Source organism: Mus pahari, chromosome 17, assembly GCF_900095145.1.
Source record: "Mus pahari chromosome 17, PAHARI_EIJ_v1.1, whole genome shotgun sequence".
NCBI classification, from domain to species: Eukaryota; Metazoa; Chordata; class Mammalia; order Rodentia; family Muridae; genus Mus; species Mus pahari.
Window position 1 is genome coordinate 1172265 of NC_034606.1, and position 18518 is coordinate 1190782.

At 36.8% G+C, this 18518-nt stretch overlaps 1 protein-coding gene across 4 annotated transcripts in view; it reads left to right on the forward strand.

The window, feature by feature from the left end:
• Mtdh (metadherin) overlaps nucleotides 1–18518 on the forward strand; it is a 61368-nt gene that overhangs the window by 14658 nt on the left and 28192 nt on the right. For all 4 annotated transcript variants that reach the window (XM_029547897.1, XM_029547899.1, XM_021216369.2 and 1 more), the window contains exons 2-3: nucleotides 3487–3588; nucleotides 18049–18133. In XM_029547897.1, the coding sequence (XP_029403757.1) occupies nucleotides 3487–3588; nucleotides 18049–18133 (187 nt within the window). The remainder of the gene's footprint in view (nucleotides 1–3486; nucleotides 3589–18048; nucleotides 18134–18518) is intronic.

An 18518-nucleotide genomic window follows, 5' to 3' on the forward strand; every position in this document is an offset into this window, starting at 1 on the left:
AGACCAGGCTGACCTCGAACTCAGAAATCCGCCTGCCTCTGCCTCCCAAGTGCTGGGATTAAAGGCGTGTGCCACCACGCCCGGCTTTCCAAGTACTTTCAAGTTATGTTGTCCAAATTTTGTAGCTAGGTATAAAATTTACATGCCTAAGTGAAAATAGGGCTCATGTTAGAAGTCACTCCTTAAACTTTATAAATGCTTACCTCAGATACAGATTGTTTTGCAATCCTGTTAAGTAAAGGCTGCTCAAATGAAATGGAAGTAAAGAAAGTTGAACAACTGTGTTTCTTATGTACTTTTTCTGGTCTCTCCTCCAAATCCCCTTTTGCCTTGTCCTATTTTTTTCCTTTTTTAAAAGGAAAAATTGTTGAGATACATAGAGAGATAGAGCAGGCTAGGTGCACTAGCACATGGCTTTTAAGTCCAGCACTCCAGAGGCCGGGGCCAACCTGTTCTATATATAACAAGAGTTGCACAATGAGACCTTGTCTCAGGGGAGGGGAGGAGAAGGTGAAGAGGAGGAAGGAGGAAGGAAAAACTAACCACAGGAAATTAAAGCAGTTAAGTTCGGCTAGAGAAAGAAGACAGTTAATATGAACTGAAAAACAGTCTATGATAGCTTTCTCATATATAGGCTTAGCTTCTTGGAAGGCTAAAGTAGGAAATTTGCGTATATCTAAGGGTTTAAGACCAGTTTAAAAGAAAAAAGAAGTCAGACCGGTAGCACACACTTAACCTTACACCTTAAAAGATAAGTGAGAAAGATAATGAGTTTGAGGCTAACCTGGGCAACATAGCAAGATTTCACCTAAAAGCAAAGACAAGATTTAAAAGATTGCCTCCTGAGGTTTCTTACCTCCCCCCCCCCTTTTTTTTTAAGATTTATTTATTTATTAATTATATGTAAGTACACTGTAGCTGTTTTCAGACACTCCAGAAGAGGGCATCAGATCTTGTTACAGATGGTTGTGAGCCACCATGTGGTTGCTAGGATTTGAACTCCGGACCTTCAGAAGAGCAGTCGGGTGCTCTTACCCACTGAGCCATCTCACCAGCCCTTACCTTCCCTTTCTATGTCCTGTTCCACCCTATGACACACACTTACCCAGAGTGACCAACAACACAGAAGAATGAAAACCAGGTCAAGAGTAAGGAAACTTGGTTTTGACTTTCACCGTCTTATTTTAACAGGTTGAGATCCAGCTGATTAAGTGTTAACTCATTAGACATTTATTCAACTATGAAGACAGCTTTTGTTTTGACTCCTGCCACAAATCTTTGGAAAACCTACAAATAGGGTTTTAAAATATAAATGGTCTGTCTGAATTTTTTTTAAAGATATTTTTATTTTATTTATATGAGTACACTGTAGCTATCTTCAAACACACCAGAAGAGGGCATCAGATCCCATTACAGGTGGCTGTGAGCTGCCATGTGGTTGCCAGGAATTGAACTCAGGATTTCTGGAAGAGCAGTCAGAGCTCTTAACCACTGAGCCAACTCTCCAGCCCTCTGTCTGATATTTTTAAAGATTTGTTTTTATTTTACTTTATGTGTATAAGTGGTTTGCATGCATGTCTGGTGCCAAGGGAGGACAGAAGAGGGTATCAGATCTCCTGGAGTTAGAGTTATTATGATTGTGAGCCACCATGTGGGTGATGGGTTCTCTACAAGAACATCAAGTGCTCTTAACTACTGAGCCATCTCTCCAGCTCCTGCTTGACTGTTTGTAACAATGCATGTAAAGTCACATTATAGATATTTTTTAAACATTTAAAATATAGTTTTTCATATAAAATATTATGATTTCCCTTTCCCCAACTCATTCCAGCCTACTCCTAGTTCCCCAGCCACCCAAATCCACACCCCTTTTCCCTTCTTATTAGTATACATACATGCATCTTAGGGGGAGGGGAGGGGAGGGGAGGGGAGGGAAACCAAATAAGACAAGGCAAAAGCAGGTTGGGAGGAGAGCCAAAGAAAAAGCACATAAGAAACACACAGTTATTTAACATTCTTCTTTTTTTCCTTGAGTATATAGCTGTACCGTGATGTACAATTTGATAAAAGTCTATTCTGCAAATATTAGAAACAAAGTTTTTAAAACTTAAACATTAATTTACTGACTGTAATGGGTTGAATATGGAGAAATAGATAAGTGAAAAGAAGTGATGTGGGATTCAGAAAGAATGGATGAATAGCATGGGCTCCTTTTATCAAATTCCTTAGTCTCCATTTCTGTTAATAGAGCTCAGAATTGTAAAAGGGGGGCAAGTAGGAACGATTCTGATTACAAAGTGGATTTGGAGATCACAGACTTGATTCTGCCCACAAACACCCTCATTTTAAAAATGTTAGGAATAAATTAATTGTTTTGTTTGTTTGCTTGTGTCTGTGACAGTGGGATTTAGCCATTAAATTATAAAATTAGAAGCAACATTAGGGTCTTCTAGCATTCGTTGATCTGTATATCATCCTTGCCTACTTTTTTTTTTTTTTTTTTGCTGCTGCTGTGGACGAGTTACAGTTTCAATAAAGACTATATGATCCATACATCCTAAAATATCTTCTGTCTAGTTCTGTAGAAAAAAAGTTTACTTCCCAGTACTTGAGGAGAGGGAGGGAGGGGGAACAGAGTCAGGTGAATATGAGTTCTAGACCAGCCAGAGCTGGACAGAGAAAATCCATCTCAAAACAAACAAAAAAGGTTAAGATCATTCAGAGGACCTGAATTTGTTTTCCACATTGAGTGATTTGCAACCACCTATAATTAAGCTCTAGAAGATCTCACAGCCTCTTCTGGCCTCCACACTCACATGCACAAAATCACACACATGTACACATAATTTAAATAAACCAACAAAAAACCCGACTTAAAAAAAAGTTTCCTGACTCTTGAATAGTGCCAAACTTATAGAAATAAAATCTAGAGATAGTTAGGTGTTCTGAGATTACCCAGCTAATGGTAATCACAGTGTAAATACATTTCAGAGCCCCTAGTAACTACCTCTGTTTCTGTCTCTTTTTCTTTTTCTTTTCTTTAATTAGAGGAACTACTGTGTGTGATCAGAAAATTTGTGGTACAGAATTGTTTATCTTTCATTATGGGGTGGGGGTGGGGCTGCTGGAGAGGGCTCCTTTTCCAGAGGACCCAAGTTCCATACTCAGCACCCACAAAGGGGTTCACAGTCATCTATAACTTCTGTTACAGGGATTTGATGCCTTCTGACCTCTACAGGGACACATGGCTAATAGACATACATGTAGAACAAAACATTCATACAATAAAAGTAAATAAAGACTTAAAAACAAATTCATTTATACACACACAAACACACCACAAAACACTCATTAGTCCAATGAGATTTAGATGATACGGGCATATATAAAAGCAACCCTTTTATAAATGTTATTTCCCAGTTATAAATCTTTGGTTTTATCTGTCAGTCAGTTCGATATTACAGTGTTTTCTTGTTACCTATGCAGCCAAATGGACGGACTGTTGAAGTACCCGAGGATGAAGTTGTTAGAAATCCCCGAAGTGTAACTGCAAAACAGGCACCAGAGACAGACAAGAAAAATGAAAAGGTAAGCTTGGGAACGTATATATACAAAGTTTTTAATAAAGCTAATGACATAAAATTATGCTTTCATGATTAATAGGAGTGTAAGTCTTCCATTTAAGGAAACTGCAAAATATGAAGTAATCGTGGGTAGGTGGTAAAAGTTAAAAGTTTCTTTTTGTTTTTAAAGAAGGCTGTGTCACCATTTTTTAAAAAAACATTACAGTGGTATTAGTAAATGTTTCATTATGTCTAAAGTAATTTACAACTTGAGTATCTTTTGTTTGAGGTTCTGGCTTCATAGGTCTGATACAAATCTTAACATGATTCTATCATAATAGAATCCTGTTACTCATGATCATGTACTTTTTAACGTAAAAAATGCTTAGTAAAATTGTCCAGTGTATCGTTTAAACTGATTTCCCTTATTAGGGGAATTGAATTATCTACTTGTTAAACAGTTGACTTTATTTAACAAAATAATTTCTATGCTGAGAGGTAAAAGCATTTGCCACCAAGCTTGAAGACCTAAATTCAATCCCCCAATAATTCTATGCTGAGAGGTAAAGGCATTTGCCACTAAGCCTGAAGACCTAAGTTCAGTTCCCTAGAACTCATCACCATAGTAGGAGAAATTGTCCTCTGGCTTCCACAAGTGCTTCTCTGTGCGTGTGTGCTCAGAGTGTGTTTTACATTCTTGTGAAGACCAGAAGAGAGCATTGTATCCCCCCAGGAGCTGGAGTTTCGGAGTTGTGAGCTGCCTATCAAGGGCATCGGGTACTGAACTTGGGTCTTCTGGAAAAGTTGCTCTGAACCACTGAGCTGTCTCCAGCCCTATGGAGCTTGATATTTGTACAAAAAGTAATTATATCTCAAGTTATAATATTGGGTGTCTTTCTTGTTTAAGTCTATAGAGATAAAACTTGATATAGAAAGGAAAAAAATATTCACCCATATTTTACATATGAAGAGTTAGAGCAAGCTTATTTGTGTATATCAGATTAAATTGCCATAGTTTTCTAGGTTGGCTTTATTTACTTTTTTTTTAATATATTTTAATGTCTGTTTTTAGAGTCCAGACTAGCTTCAAACTTAAGATTCCCCTGCCTCCACCTTCATAATGCTGGGATTACAAGTGCATGCCACCACATGTACTTGTTTTCTAGATCTTTGTTTTGATATGGAGGCAATCGGTGCCTCATTGATAACTAGTTTCTAGTAGAGATCATACAGGGCTATTAGCCAGGCACTGTACTAAATAATTACTGAAGGGATAGAGAAATAATAATAGTTTTTATATTTGTCTGCTTATCTGTTTGGATTTGTTTTGTTTGTTTCTTTGGTTTCTTTTGTTTGGTTGGTTTTGTTTTTTAAGATAGGGTTTCTTTACATAGCCCTGGCTATCCTGAAACTTAATCTGTAGACCAGGTTGGCCTTGAATTCAAAAGATCTACCTATCTCTGCCTCCTAAGAGCTATATATTTTTACCCTCAGAAATATTGCAGTCTGAGTAAGGAGAAGCAAACAAAGAAACTATCTGGGAAGGCGAATAGAGAAACTGTCTAATAAAATAGGTTATTTGGTACCAGGTATTCAATGGAGAAAGGAGAAACGAAATCCTACTGGGGTAGCCAGAAAAGATTAACTTGCTGGGGATGATGGTGCACACTTTAATATAGCTTCTGGAGGAAGAAGCAATGCATCTCTGTAAGTTAAAGGCCACCCTGGTACACATAGTGAATTCCAGGACAGCCAGGGCTACATAATGAGACTCTGTCTCAAAAAGAAAGGAAAGGGGAAAAAAAGAGAGAATACTGATTTAACTAAAGATGGATGGTTTTTTAGTAACGGGAGAGGGAAGTCAGTTTTGGAGGGAGAAAATCAAATGAATGTGGATATTATTCATACTCGGGGGAAAAAGCCTTAAAGACGCTTAGGAAGTCAAGTTGGAGGGGCATATGATTTTTTTTCTTTTTAATTTACATATATGTAAAGCTTTAGGCCGATTCATCTGTCAGCAGTATTTCTGATTAATGCATCCATTTTTCATCTGGAATTATACAAGTCTGAATTAAAGGAGGAAATGTAAAAATTTCTAATTAGAAAACCAGTCATAAACAAAATGTATAAAGGTTGGTTATTAGTAAATTATTAAAAGATAAAGTCAGTGATATCCACTGAAATCCTAATATCATTCCTAATACTCATTATAAGAACTAACAGCATTCAATGAGCAAAATATTTTCATATTGCTTCATCCTAATAAGCAAAACCAAGGAGGTGTTTTATTTATCTTTAATAGCCAAATAAATAAATAGCTAACTACACAAGACCACATAGCTGGTAATAATACTTCAATTACTCTAAGGCAGCAATTCTCAAAATTTGGTCATTGAATCCCTGAGAAAGAATTCTAAGGACCCTTTGGTCGAATCCCTGAAAACAAAACTATTGTCATAGTAATTAAAACATGATTTGCCTTTTTTACTATGTTGATATTTGTACTGATGGTGCCAAAGCAGTGGGTAAAATTACTGGCTCCTGCACATATGCAGCAGATGTGCAACTTGGTCTTCATGTGGGTCCCCCCAACAACTGGAGTGGGGGTTGTCTCTGACTCTGTTTCCTGCCTGTGGATCCTTTTCTCCCAGCCTGGCTGCCTTGTCTAGCCTTAGTGGGAGAGGCCCCAGTTCTATATGTGCCTGGATGGGCTAATAATACCCAGGGGTCCTCCCCCTTCTCAGAGGAGAAGGAGAGGGGGTGGGAGAGGAGATGTTGGGGGAGGAGCTGGTAGGAGGGGGGCTTCTATTAGGATGTAAAGCAAATACAAAAATTAAAGGGGGAGGGGAGAAGAAGAAAGAAATTACTGGCTCTTTACCATGACTCAAGAGAGCAGTACTGAACTATAGCTGCTTTGTTCTTACTGCATTTTGGAAGAAGAAAGTTTGCTAGTTTCACTTAAGAGTGCTTTAAGAAGGATGTAATAAAAAATTGTTAATCTTAATTCCTAATCTGTATTATTACATTTATTTTGTGTGTATATGTATGTGGGCAAACATATGGTCAGGATAATTTGCAAAGAGGAATTGTTTCTCTCATTCTACCTTGTGGATTTAGAGGTTGATGATGGACTTGGGTTGTCAGACTTGGAAGCAAGCACTTCCCTGATTTTTAGCTGTTTTGCCTGGTGAAATGTGACTGTATAAAGGTGTGCTTTCATACTGAAGGACAGTGACGAAGGAGACCGCTTGCACAGTGAGTGGTAAGACGAACTAGCAACCTACCTCATTCTGCTTTCTTTGAAATGGTTGGCTTTTCAGACATGGGTATCTACCTATAGGCATTTTCTCAAAAATAAAATTATTCCATCAGGACAAGGAAAACAAGATAGTGTTTACTGCAAATGATAAAAGGACCTGTCAAATGAAAATTAGAAATTTGGAAGATTTAGATTTGCTATCATGACATTAACAACTTCTAATACTTACAGTTTCTGATATCACTTTTGATATTATAAATATGAAATTTTTTTTTAAAAGCCTGGTATGGTGGAACATGCTTTTCATCCCAGAATTTGGGAGGTAGGAGCAGTAGGATCAGAAATTCAAGGATAGTTTCAAGCAAGGTAAGTACTAGTTCAGTTTGAAGCCATCTTAGGCTACATGAGATCCTGTCTCAAAAAAAAGAAAAAGAAATCTACAATGGAATATCTTACCATTTCATAAAATTTGTTAGTGAACCAGTATTTTGTAGTCAGCCAATTATACTATGGAGTCATGTATAAACTAGGCATGGTAATGTAAGCCTTTCATCTCAGCACTGTACCGGCGGACAGATCTCTGTGTTCAAGGCCAGCCAAGGTTACATAGGACACCCTATCTTTTAAAGCAAAACAACAAAAAACATTAAATATTCAAAGTTAATTTTAATATGGTAGAGTATGAAAAGGTTTTTAAAGATTTATTTTATGTGTATGGGTGTTTTGCCTCTGCGTGTGGATCCTCTGAAACTTTATTTACAGATAGTTTATTTGCTAAAAATCCTTCATGTTTTCTCAGCTTAGAAGGCATTTTACAGTTTTTTTCTTTCTTGTTTTTTATTTATTTAACTATATGCCTGTAAATTTATGTGCATGGTGTACATGCAGATACATGAGAAGGTGGTGGGGGCATCAAATACCTGATACATACAGTTCCTAATTGCCAATGTGGGTGCTGAAAACGAGCTTGGATCCACTGCAAAACAATAAGCCTCTTAACCAGTGAGCCATCTTTCCAGCCAGACACTCCAGTTTTGATCCCTGCCTATGGAACTAACCTAATTTCAACTTCTTAACCTTTCTCAGGTCCTGCCACATTCATTTCCCTTTCCCTTCCCCTTCCTCTTCCCCTTCCCCTTCCCTTCCCTTCCTTTTTTTTTTTTTTTTTTTTTAAATTACTAAATTGGGCATGTAACTTAGTGTTGGGGCCCAGAAGCCCCTGGAATCTTGTCCCTGGGCCATTATCTAACTAACACTCTTTTGCTTCTTCCACTATCTTGCTTCTGTTTGGGACATTTTGCAATGAGGGCATGCCTTTTCTTTTACAATAAGGGCATGCCTTTTCTTTTACAAAGAGGGCACTCCTTTCCATTCCTTTGACCTTAATGTGATACCTAGCACCACTGTTTGGCCTGTCTTCGAGTTTTCTGATCCCCAAATCTGTCGTCATAGCTCCCTTCCCTCAAGAACCCTGTTGTTTATGTCCTACAAGTTGGGGCATCTTAGGGTTTTATTTTTGTAAAGAGACATCATTACCAGGGCTTATAAAGGACATTTAATTAGAGCTGGCTTACAGTTTCCGAGGTTTAATTCATTATTATCATGGCAGGAAGCATGGCAGCATCCAAGCAGGCATGGCACTGGAGGAGCAAGGCAAATAGAAGGCTGGCTTCCAGGCACCTAAGAGGAGGGCCTCAAAGCCCACACCCAGAGTGACATACTTCTTCCTCACTTCTTCAGCATGGTCACACCACCTAATAGTGCCACTCACTGGACCAGACATATTCAAAGCACCATAGCATGGAGGTGCACACCTTTAACCCTTGCACTCAGGAGGCAGAGGCAGGTGGATTTCTGTGAGCTCCAGAACAGCTAGAGTTACACAGTGAAATCCTGTCTTTTTAAAAAACAAAAACAAACAAACAAACTACATACAGCCACAATCAAATTACATAATAATTTCCTCATTCCCCAAAGAAATCTCATGCCTTTTAGTAATTATTTGTTGTTTTCTTTTTTTCTTCTAATCTTTTCCAACCCTGGAAACACTAATCTGATGTAATAGTAAGGGAGAATGCTCAGAATTATCTGAAGAGGGGGAAAATTTCTCCTCCTTTCTCCATTGGATAGATGTCTGTGTGAGCCTGGATCGTAGCTCAGTAATAGATCATTTGCCTACCATGCACGGTACCCTGGGTTAAAGCTGTTCACAAGTTTGTGAGCATCTCTGCATTTTCTTCATGGTCCACAATCAAAACAAGTTATTGCAGTAGTTTGGACACAGAAGTAGATAGTTAAATTAGTTATTCAAAAAAACCATTAAAGATGTTTGAAATGATGTTCTCACATTGTCATTTGATGTGAAAAATATCACTATATAGATATAGTTACATAGATAATTGTGATTATTTTGAAATAAATTAACATAACTAAATGTCCTTAGTATCCAAAAGTATTCTCTGACCAAGAGATTTAAGAATGTGACCAAACAAAACAACCCAGAGCAGCATGCATTAAAACAAGGATCAACTAGAATAGCCTGTAGCAATACTGAACGCCTCCTGAGACACAGAGTGCTTATCTGCTTGCATTTGTGTAATGTATGTTAGAAAATAGAGTCAGAATTTAAGTAAGAGCTTTACAAGCCATGGCTGTTTTTCAAGTATATACACACTTTTAAGTATTAAATGAGTTTACCTGGATTCACAATTGAATGTTGGGACAACTTATTTGCATATTTTGGGTAATTCCTAAGGAGATTCTAAGAATTTCTAAGGAATTCTCTAAATTTGTCTCGCATACATTATAATTTCTTAAATTATTGCCATATGTTATATTACATATATATACTGCTATATGTAATGTGATGAATAAATGTCTCATATATATATAAATTTTTGCTGTGTTGTTTTTTTTTTTAAATGGGATCTTACTCTGTAGCCCTGCCTGTCCTGGATTCACTGTATTGACCAGGTGGCCTCAAGTTTACACAGTTCTGCCTGCCTTTGCTTTTGGAGTACTGGGATTAAAAAGGTTTGGCCCTCTGTGCCCAACTCTGTGTGTGTGTGTGTGTGTGTGTGTGTGTGTGTGTGTGTGTGTGTGTGCAAAGACATACATATTTACATCTAAATATACATATTTAACAGTTTTAGAAAGAAGTCATAGTGGGTTTAACAATTATTAAACTGTTTCCATTGTCTAAATCTGAAAAAAAATGGAGTCATTTCAGAATGGAAATACCAAGTCACAGGCTGGGCAGCAGTGGCACATGACTATAATCCCAGAACTCAAGGCAGAGGCAGTAAGGGCTACGTGGAGAAACAGTGTCTCTCAAAACCAAGAACGAAAAGAGAGAGAGAGAGAGAGAGAGAGAGAGAGAGAGAGAGAGAGAGAGAGAGAGAGAGAGAAAAAAAGAAAGTAATGAACCAAACAAAAGCTGTTGTCTATTGTCCATTTAACTCATTCTCTCAGAAGTGAAGTAATAGAACATGTATAAATATATGTGCTCATTTATGTGGACACATTTATAGACGTATTTCTTTCAATGGTCTACATTTTTGTATCTGTTTTATGTACGTGAAATGAGAAAAAAACAGGAGACATTTAAATGGGATACAGTACAAACATGCTTACTTGGCATACTGTTTTTTAGGATCCATCTGATGAATTAAGTATCATTCAGATACTCTTGGAAGTGTTTCTTTAGCATCTGAGCCTCTGCTTCTTTCTGCTGTTAGAATGAGTTACTCAAGAGCACATTTTTTCGTTGTGTTGGCAGTGGAACACTGAAATCGGACATTTTGTTGAATATAATGAAATCTCTTATTCTCTTGTCTAGCAAGAAATTGCTAGGAAAAAAAATTTACTTACACACAGAAAGTTAAAACAGTATTGGAAATCAGGAAAGGTAATGACAGAGGACTAAGTTTGTGAGTTTTAAATACTTACAAATACATTGTTCTACATATTTACAAGAATAGAAAGGCCCTGAATCCAATCACTAGTACAGGTGGCAGGTTGAGGGTCAAAGAATATTGGGGGGCGGGGGGGGAGGTGGCAAATGGAATGGAACTTGAGCTGTATCCAAAAAGTTAGTATAAATATCAAGCATTGAACATGAGGTAGAGAACCAAAAAATAGTTACCCTAACAGTAGCCATAACACTTTGTTCAGATTCATGCAGCTTAAAGACAAAAATGTATAAATAACAGTCTTACAACCAAAGTTTTTATGTGTGAGTAAAGGAATATAAATGCAGTTGAAATCTGTTTATAGAAGACCCTTTACATATCATACAAGGAGGCCAGACTTTACAGGTGATGGGAAGCATCTGCAGTTGTGTGTGTGCATGTGTGAATACATTTATGCTTGCCTGTGTATGCATAGAGACTAGAGGTTAGGATGTTTTTTCAATCAGTTTTCTCACTGTATTAATTTTTTTTAGACATTTATGTGTATTGCATATTTGCTTTCATGAGCTTATTACACATGTATGCAGAAACCTGAGAATGTCAGAAGAGGGTGTCAGATCCTCTAGAACTGGTGTTTGAGGTAGTTGTGAGCCTCTGTGTGGATTGTGCCACCTCTCCAGCCACTCCACTGTATTTTTGATACAAGATCTCACTAAAACTGGAACTTTGTGTGGCTGGACTGGCTGGATAACCAGCTCCTGAAATCTGTTACATGCCATTACACCCAGCTTTTACATAGGTATTGACAAATCCGGATTTGGGACCTCCTGCTTGCATGACAAGCACTTTACCCACTGAACTATCTTCCAAGCAGCACCTCTTAGTTTTTGTTTTGTTTTTTTGTTTGTTTGTTTGTTTTCTTTAATAGAAGGAATGAAGATGAATGAATACACTAGTATAGACTTGCTGGAAGTTAAACATTAAGAAGGTAGCCCTTATTCCTGAGTGTGTAAACAAGTGAGTCCCTTGATTTTTGTGCCTTTTCTTCTATTCTTTTGCCTTATTCAACTTTGATGTGACTGTCTTTGTTTTATCTTACCATGTTTTATTTTGCTATGTTTTGTTGTTATCTCTTGAAACATGCTCTTTTCTAATAAAGTACAAAGGGAATAGATCCAAATAGGAGAAACTGGAAAGAGTAGGAGGAGGGATATAATCGGGATATATTGTATGAGAAAAGAATGTATTTTCAATTTAAAGAGGGGAAAGGTAGTACTTGAAGATGAGAATATTTCCTAATATCTGTTTACTTATGTGTTTGGCAGAGCTGATATTCAATAGCATTTAGTTTTCTATACTTAGCTTCAAAATTGACATCTGACACATAGCAAATAGCTTATAAATCTTGGTTGTATAGAGCTCATTCAAGAAAAGGCTGGTTTTTTTTTTTAATTGATAAAATATTTGTACCTATTTATGGAGTTTAATAACATAATTGAATATAAATATGCAATTGTCAAATCAGAGTTATCAGTGTCTTTCATCATTTCAGATACTAGCATTTCTGTCTAGTGAGTACCTTCCATCCCTTTTTCAGTAGTTGTTTTGAAAATGTATGATTAATTGTTGTAGACTATAATTACCATTCTGTTCTGGAGAACATTAGAGCTATTGCCCCCAATATTGTGTGCGTCTGTCATCTTCCCTACACTTTTATATTTCCATGTTACTTTTTTAAGATTTATTTTATGTGTATGAGTACATTGTAGCTGTCTTCAGACACACCAGAAGAGTGCATCGGATCCCGTTACAGATGGTTGTGAGCTGGGAATGTGGTTGCTGGGAATTGAACTCAGGACCTCTGGAAGAGCAGTCAGTGCTCTTAACTGCTGAGCCATCTCTCCAACCCCTTACTAATTCTTTAAAATCCCCCAGTTGAATGGAAGCGTACAATATCTCCTTGACAGAATGATTTCACTTCCTTGGATATATATCTAAACAGAGTGTTGCTAAATTATACAGTAGGTCTATTTTTATTTTTGAGGACCTTCCATAATGTTTGTGGTACTGGCTGTGTCAGTTTACCTTCCCAACAGTACAGTTTCTTTGTTTATAGCTCACCATCATGGGTGTGTGTGCATATATGAGTAGACGTGTGTACTACAAAATGTGTGTGGAGGTCAGAAACAGCATTTGGGAATTGATTCTCTCATACCTTGTTGAAGCAGTCTCGATTCTGCTGCCCTGAATACTCCTGACTCTGCCTCCTTATTCCTCAATGTAGTTCTGAGATTACAGATGCTTGCCAGCCTCTACATTAAATGGGTTCTGCAGATTCTGGATAAAAATCAGATCTTGGGCTTGCATTACAAGCACATCTACTGAACCATCTCTCTGCCCTCGTGGGCAGATTGCTGATTCATGAAGGACCACATCAGGGCCAGCTATCAGGAGGCCATCACCTTTACTTAGGGTGATTTAGTACTTGCAAAGTTTGAGGGGAATAAAGGTAGGAACATCCAGGATGGGCAAATGTCATTGGGCTTAGAATACCTGCGATGCTTCGTTAGGATGGAGAAACATTTCAGGAATCTTAGGTGTGGACTGAACAGGTTCTTATTGAAAGAAAGGAAATTGATCCTGTAATCAAATTGAGGCTATGTGACATTCCTCAGGTTGAGGCAAATGTGAGCTTAGAATTCCCCAGAGAAGGAGAAGCCCTGCAAGTAAAGGGAATCCTCCATTACAAGCCAAGCCCCAGAAGACTGTCAGGTCAATGGTAGGCTCTGACCTTAATTAGCAGAATTTTCCCACACTGGCCATTATTTTGTTTTATTGATAACTGAGGTAAAGTAATATCTCTCTGTAGTTTTGAGTTACATTTCCCTGATGATTGGGGTGTTACTCATTTCTTCATATACTTATTGGTCATGTTGCCTTTTCAGAAATACCTATTCAGATTATTTATATTTTTAAATCAAATTATTTAGGATTTTTGGTTTTTTGAGACAGGGTTTCTCTGTATAGCCCTGGCTGTCCTGGAACTCATGGATTTTTACTGTTACATTGTTTGGACAAGATTTAATAATCTACCTGATTTCATGGTAGAACATGACAACAAAATAGGGTTGGGAGAATAATTACAAGAAAGTTAAGCTATTGTGTCAAGGTTTCCCGTAGATGTCTTAGCTATAGTAGATCTCCTTAAAAGTGTAAGGCAGTAAGTGAGACGTTAGGGGCACAGGCCTGTTATCTTAGCCACATGAAAAGCCAAGACAAGAAAAATCACAAGTTTAAGGCTTGCCTCTGCTGCAGAGTTAGGGCTAGTTATAGAGTTCAGGGGCAGAATGTTCATAACATGACTGGACTCTATACACAAAAGAAGGCTTTGTCAGTAAGATAACTGGGACAAATAACTATGTATTGCATGTTTATCTTAAAGGTTTACTTGAATATTTTTCAGTCGCATCTGAATGTATATTTTTGGTAAAAACTTTTAGAGATAGTGGTAAAGTTGAAGCATATTTAAGTCTAGTCCAAGGTGGTATTTACTGACAAATCTTAGTATACTATACTGGAGCAACTATAATCTATCTTTTTTTTTCCCCCCAGTTTCTATCTTTTGCGGGCTGTACAACTCAATTTAATCTCAGAGGGTCATGGATAAGGTATTATTTATAGGAACATGGGTATCCAGTGGCTACATGACTGAAGAAAATGCCTCACCCTATCCTCCCAAAAAACCCATTAACTATAATAATTAAGAGAGGGACAGGGCCTTGTAAGCATCTCCTCACTCCATGACGGAATGTTGACAAGCCTCCTCTTGCACAGGTTTTGTGTAGATACTGGGGGTTAAAGAGTGTAATAATCATATCCTGCCTGTGAAACTACACTCCGAATCATCTTCTGGCTCTTGTATCCTTTCCAAAAATCCTCTTCCTTGGTGTTCTTTAAGCCCCCAAGGGATGTCCCATGTAGGGCTGAGCATTTCAGTCATTTATTCCCGGTATTTTGAACAATTGTGAGTCTCTGAAATAACCACTGTTCATTGCAAAAATAAACTTCTTTACCAAAGCTGACAGCAGCACTAATCTGGTATAAACAAATATTTAGAAAGTACTTTTGAGAGTTACAGCATGTTTCTTTAACAAAACCATTGTAGCTCCCTCACTAAAGCATATGGCCTCATCCTCACCACCCCCCTTTTTAATGTTTACAGTACTAAATGTGAATTCCCTCCTTTGAAGCAGGCCTCAGATCCAAAGAGATTGGTTACTCCCATACCAGTTGTTCCTCTATTGCTCCTCTCAGGCACATCTTGCCTGGCAGAGTGAGACCATTGATGACAATTCTCCCCCAGCAGCCTATGTAGCACCTTCTAGCATTTGAAAGCAAGACAGCAGAAAGGAAGCTTTTTAGCTCACCTTTACCTTGATTTGTCTACTACATAAATCATTTTATCTTTAATAATCATTATTAAATGTGCTTTGGCAATTAGTTAAACTAACAGGGTATTTGTAATTGCTAAGTCTGGATTTAGAATTGGACTTTATGCCTAGATTCACACTTAATAACCCATGATTGTAGAGTTTCTGCAATCTTCTTATAACCTCAAATTCCTTATCTATAAAGGAGTGTTTACTATAGTTTCTAGAGACATATACTATTGATTATAGAAACCACTAGCCACATGTGGATATCAATTACTCAAAATATAACTAATCTGAATTGAGATTAGATATACTGTATACACTAGGTTTCAGACAAGATTAGCCATGATTACTCCAGATATCAAAGACTTAGATTCCTTTTTTCATACTCTCATTAGTCATTAATTCACTAAAATATTTTTAATAATACTCATTGAAATGATATTATTTTAGATATATTAAATGTCTACCTTTATAAACTATTTTATAAATGTTAATTTTATCTATAAAGCTTACATTATATTTATGCTAGGCAGTTCTTTGCTAAACTGGAAACGGCCGACTCTGGCTCCCAAATCTGTCCTGATTTTTTATTCCATGAATAAAGTTTTATCAGAACAGTCCATCAGTTCACTTTTATGTTGTGTAAGCCTGAATTAATACTAGAGATATGGTTGTTTAAAAGTCATCTGGCCTTTAAAGCTTAAAACACTGACTTCTCTAGCCTTTAATAGACTAAGCTTGTCTGTGCTCTGAACTATAGCAGCTATTCAATGTGTTACCTTTTCTTGTGAATTGTAATGACAGGAATAAGTAGTTCAGTGAAGAAAGGGAGCCCGGGAATGACTGCTAATGGAGTCAAGGTTTCTATTTAGGGCTAAAGAAAATTATAATGGTAGTTTTACAAATACAATTCTTTTAAAAAGTAGATATGAACAATCTAGTAAATATAATAAAGCAGTATGCTAAACATAATACATGATAATAAAAACTTTTCAAAGCCAATGCAGATCAGTTATGAAGAAAATAAAACAACTTACAAAAAAAGTATTTTTTAAAAATAGATTATCATGTCTAAAACAGTTTTTACTACATTTCACAATTCATACCATTTAAGAATATAGTTGTCCCTCAGTGTCTGTATGGTATTGGCACCTGAACTCCATGCAGATACCAATACTTTTTAGGTACTTAAATCTCTTATACTGTAAAATGTTACTGTGTTTGTAGTATCTATCACATATATCCTCCCATACTTTTAGTTGTGTCTAAATTATTTACAGTACTTAATAATATATGCTATATAAATAGTTTTCATATTGTATTGTTCAGGGAATGCTGACCAAAAAAAGTCTGTGCTTATGTACAGGAGCATCTTATTCCATGTATTTCCAAATGAAGTTGGTTGAAATGATAGATGAAAAACTCACAAGTGTATAAGGCTGACTCTATTTGCAAGTTCCTCAGACAGGAAAAGCACTTTGCCATCTATTCAGTTCATTCAAGCTATACTATTGTTTATTCATATTATAAATATCTTATAATTAAAACGTAACCTGTAACTTTTGATTTTTCAAGACAGGGTTTCTCTGTGTAGCCCTGGCTGTCCTGGAACTCACTCTGTAGGCCAGGCTGTCCTGGAACTCAGAAATCCACCTGCCTCTGCCTCCCCAGTGCTGGGATTAAAGGCGTGCCCCACCATTACCCGGTGTAACCTGTAACTTAAAGATGGTGTACAGTAATGAGTGAATAGCTAATCTCAGTAAGTAACTAAATGAGTGACTACAGTATATGTATAACCAGATGTTTAAGGCTGGGTATGGTGGTGCACACCTATAATTGAAGTGTGTCAATACTATAATTCCAGCACTTCAGAGGAAGAGGCAGGAGGCTTAGGAATTTGAGGTCATCCTCTGCTATATTTGAGGTCAGCTTAGGGTAAAGGAGAGCTTATCTCGATAAAACAACAGCACCAAAACCCTGCTATATTGTTAATGTTATTTCTTTTCTGGAGATATGTATCTAAATACAGAAATCATGTGGCGTTTTTGGCACACTTTTGAAAGGAGAATATAAAATTAGCAGTAAGGAGTTGGAAGACTGTTCCAGAATTTATGTATCTTGTGATGGTATTTTTATCTTTATTGAACTGTTAAGCATATGCAATCTGAGGGGTTTTTTTTTCCCACCTTGCTTTGACCAAATACTCCCTGCTTTATATAATTAATTCATTGATTAGTAGTACATAGGGTATCAGCAATATATCTTATACAATCAAACCACTATTTAGTACATAATTTTCCTTTGGAAAATGATGGTGGGTTGTAATTTCATTGTTCCTAGAACAGCATATTGCAGTATATTTCTACTATAATGTAGGACACATTTTGTGTAAGAGCATAGTGTGGTTTTGGAACCAAGCAAACCTTCAATTTTAACGTTACTTACTAAATTTAACATGACACAGTAGAGCCTATTCTACCTTTGTTTTTTCATATCTAAAATGGGGTAATACCTTCTGTATTTTTAAAGAATAAATTATAAGCTAGGCATTGGTGCCACATGCCTTTAATCCCAGCACTTGGGAGGCAGAGGCAGGCAGATTTCTGAGTTTGAGGCCAGCCTCATCTAAAGGGTGAGTTCTAGGACAGCCAGGGCTATGCAGAGAAACCCTGTGGGGGGGGGGCACAATAAATTAGAAAATTACTGTAACTAGCATAAAGTAACCAACCACTCAATTATAACCTCTCATTGCTACTTAATACACTGGTTTTTTTAAATCAAACTGAAATATCTTAGTTGTCAGTTTCATACATTTTATTATGTATTTTACTGGCTCCTACCTTTTCAAAAACAAGTAATACTCTATTTTACTATTTCAGTCAAAGAAAAATAAGAAGAAATCAAAGTCAGATGCTAAAGCAGTGCAAAACAGTTCACGCCATGATGGAAAGGAAGTTGATGAAGGTATTTGAGCAAGGGAAAGGCCTATAGAAAATATTTAACTTTTTAAACTGAGGTGTGTGGTATAAAAGCTCCATTGTTTCACTTAATCTTGTTTGTAGCTCTTTTTAATTGCCATAAATTTTATCATAAAGCTCTGTGACATTGTTAAGAAATACTTTGTTATCTAAATCATTTAGGCATCTAATAGTGCTTATTTATCCTTTAAATTTATGTTTGCTCAATATTGTGAGCAATTGAGAGGCCATTCATCTTGTCTTTGTTTCCTATAAATATGGTTTGGAGTTTCCCATTTTTCTTAAATATACCATTCCTAAAAGGCTATGTGCAAAATTCTTGAATAAGCCATTTATTATCACACCCTAAACTCATGTATCAGGAGCATATA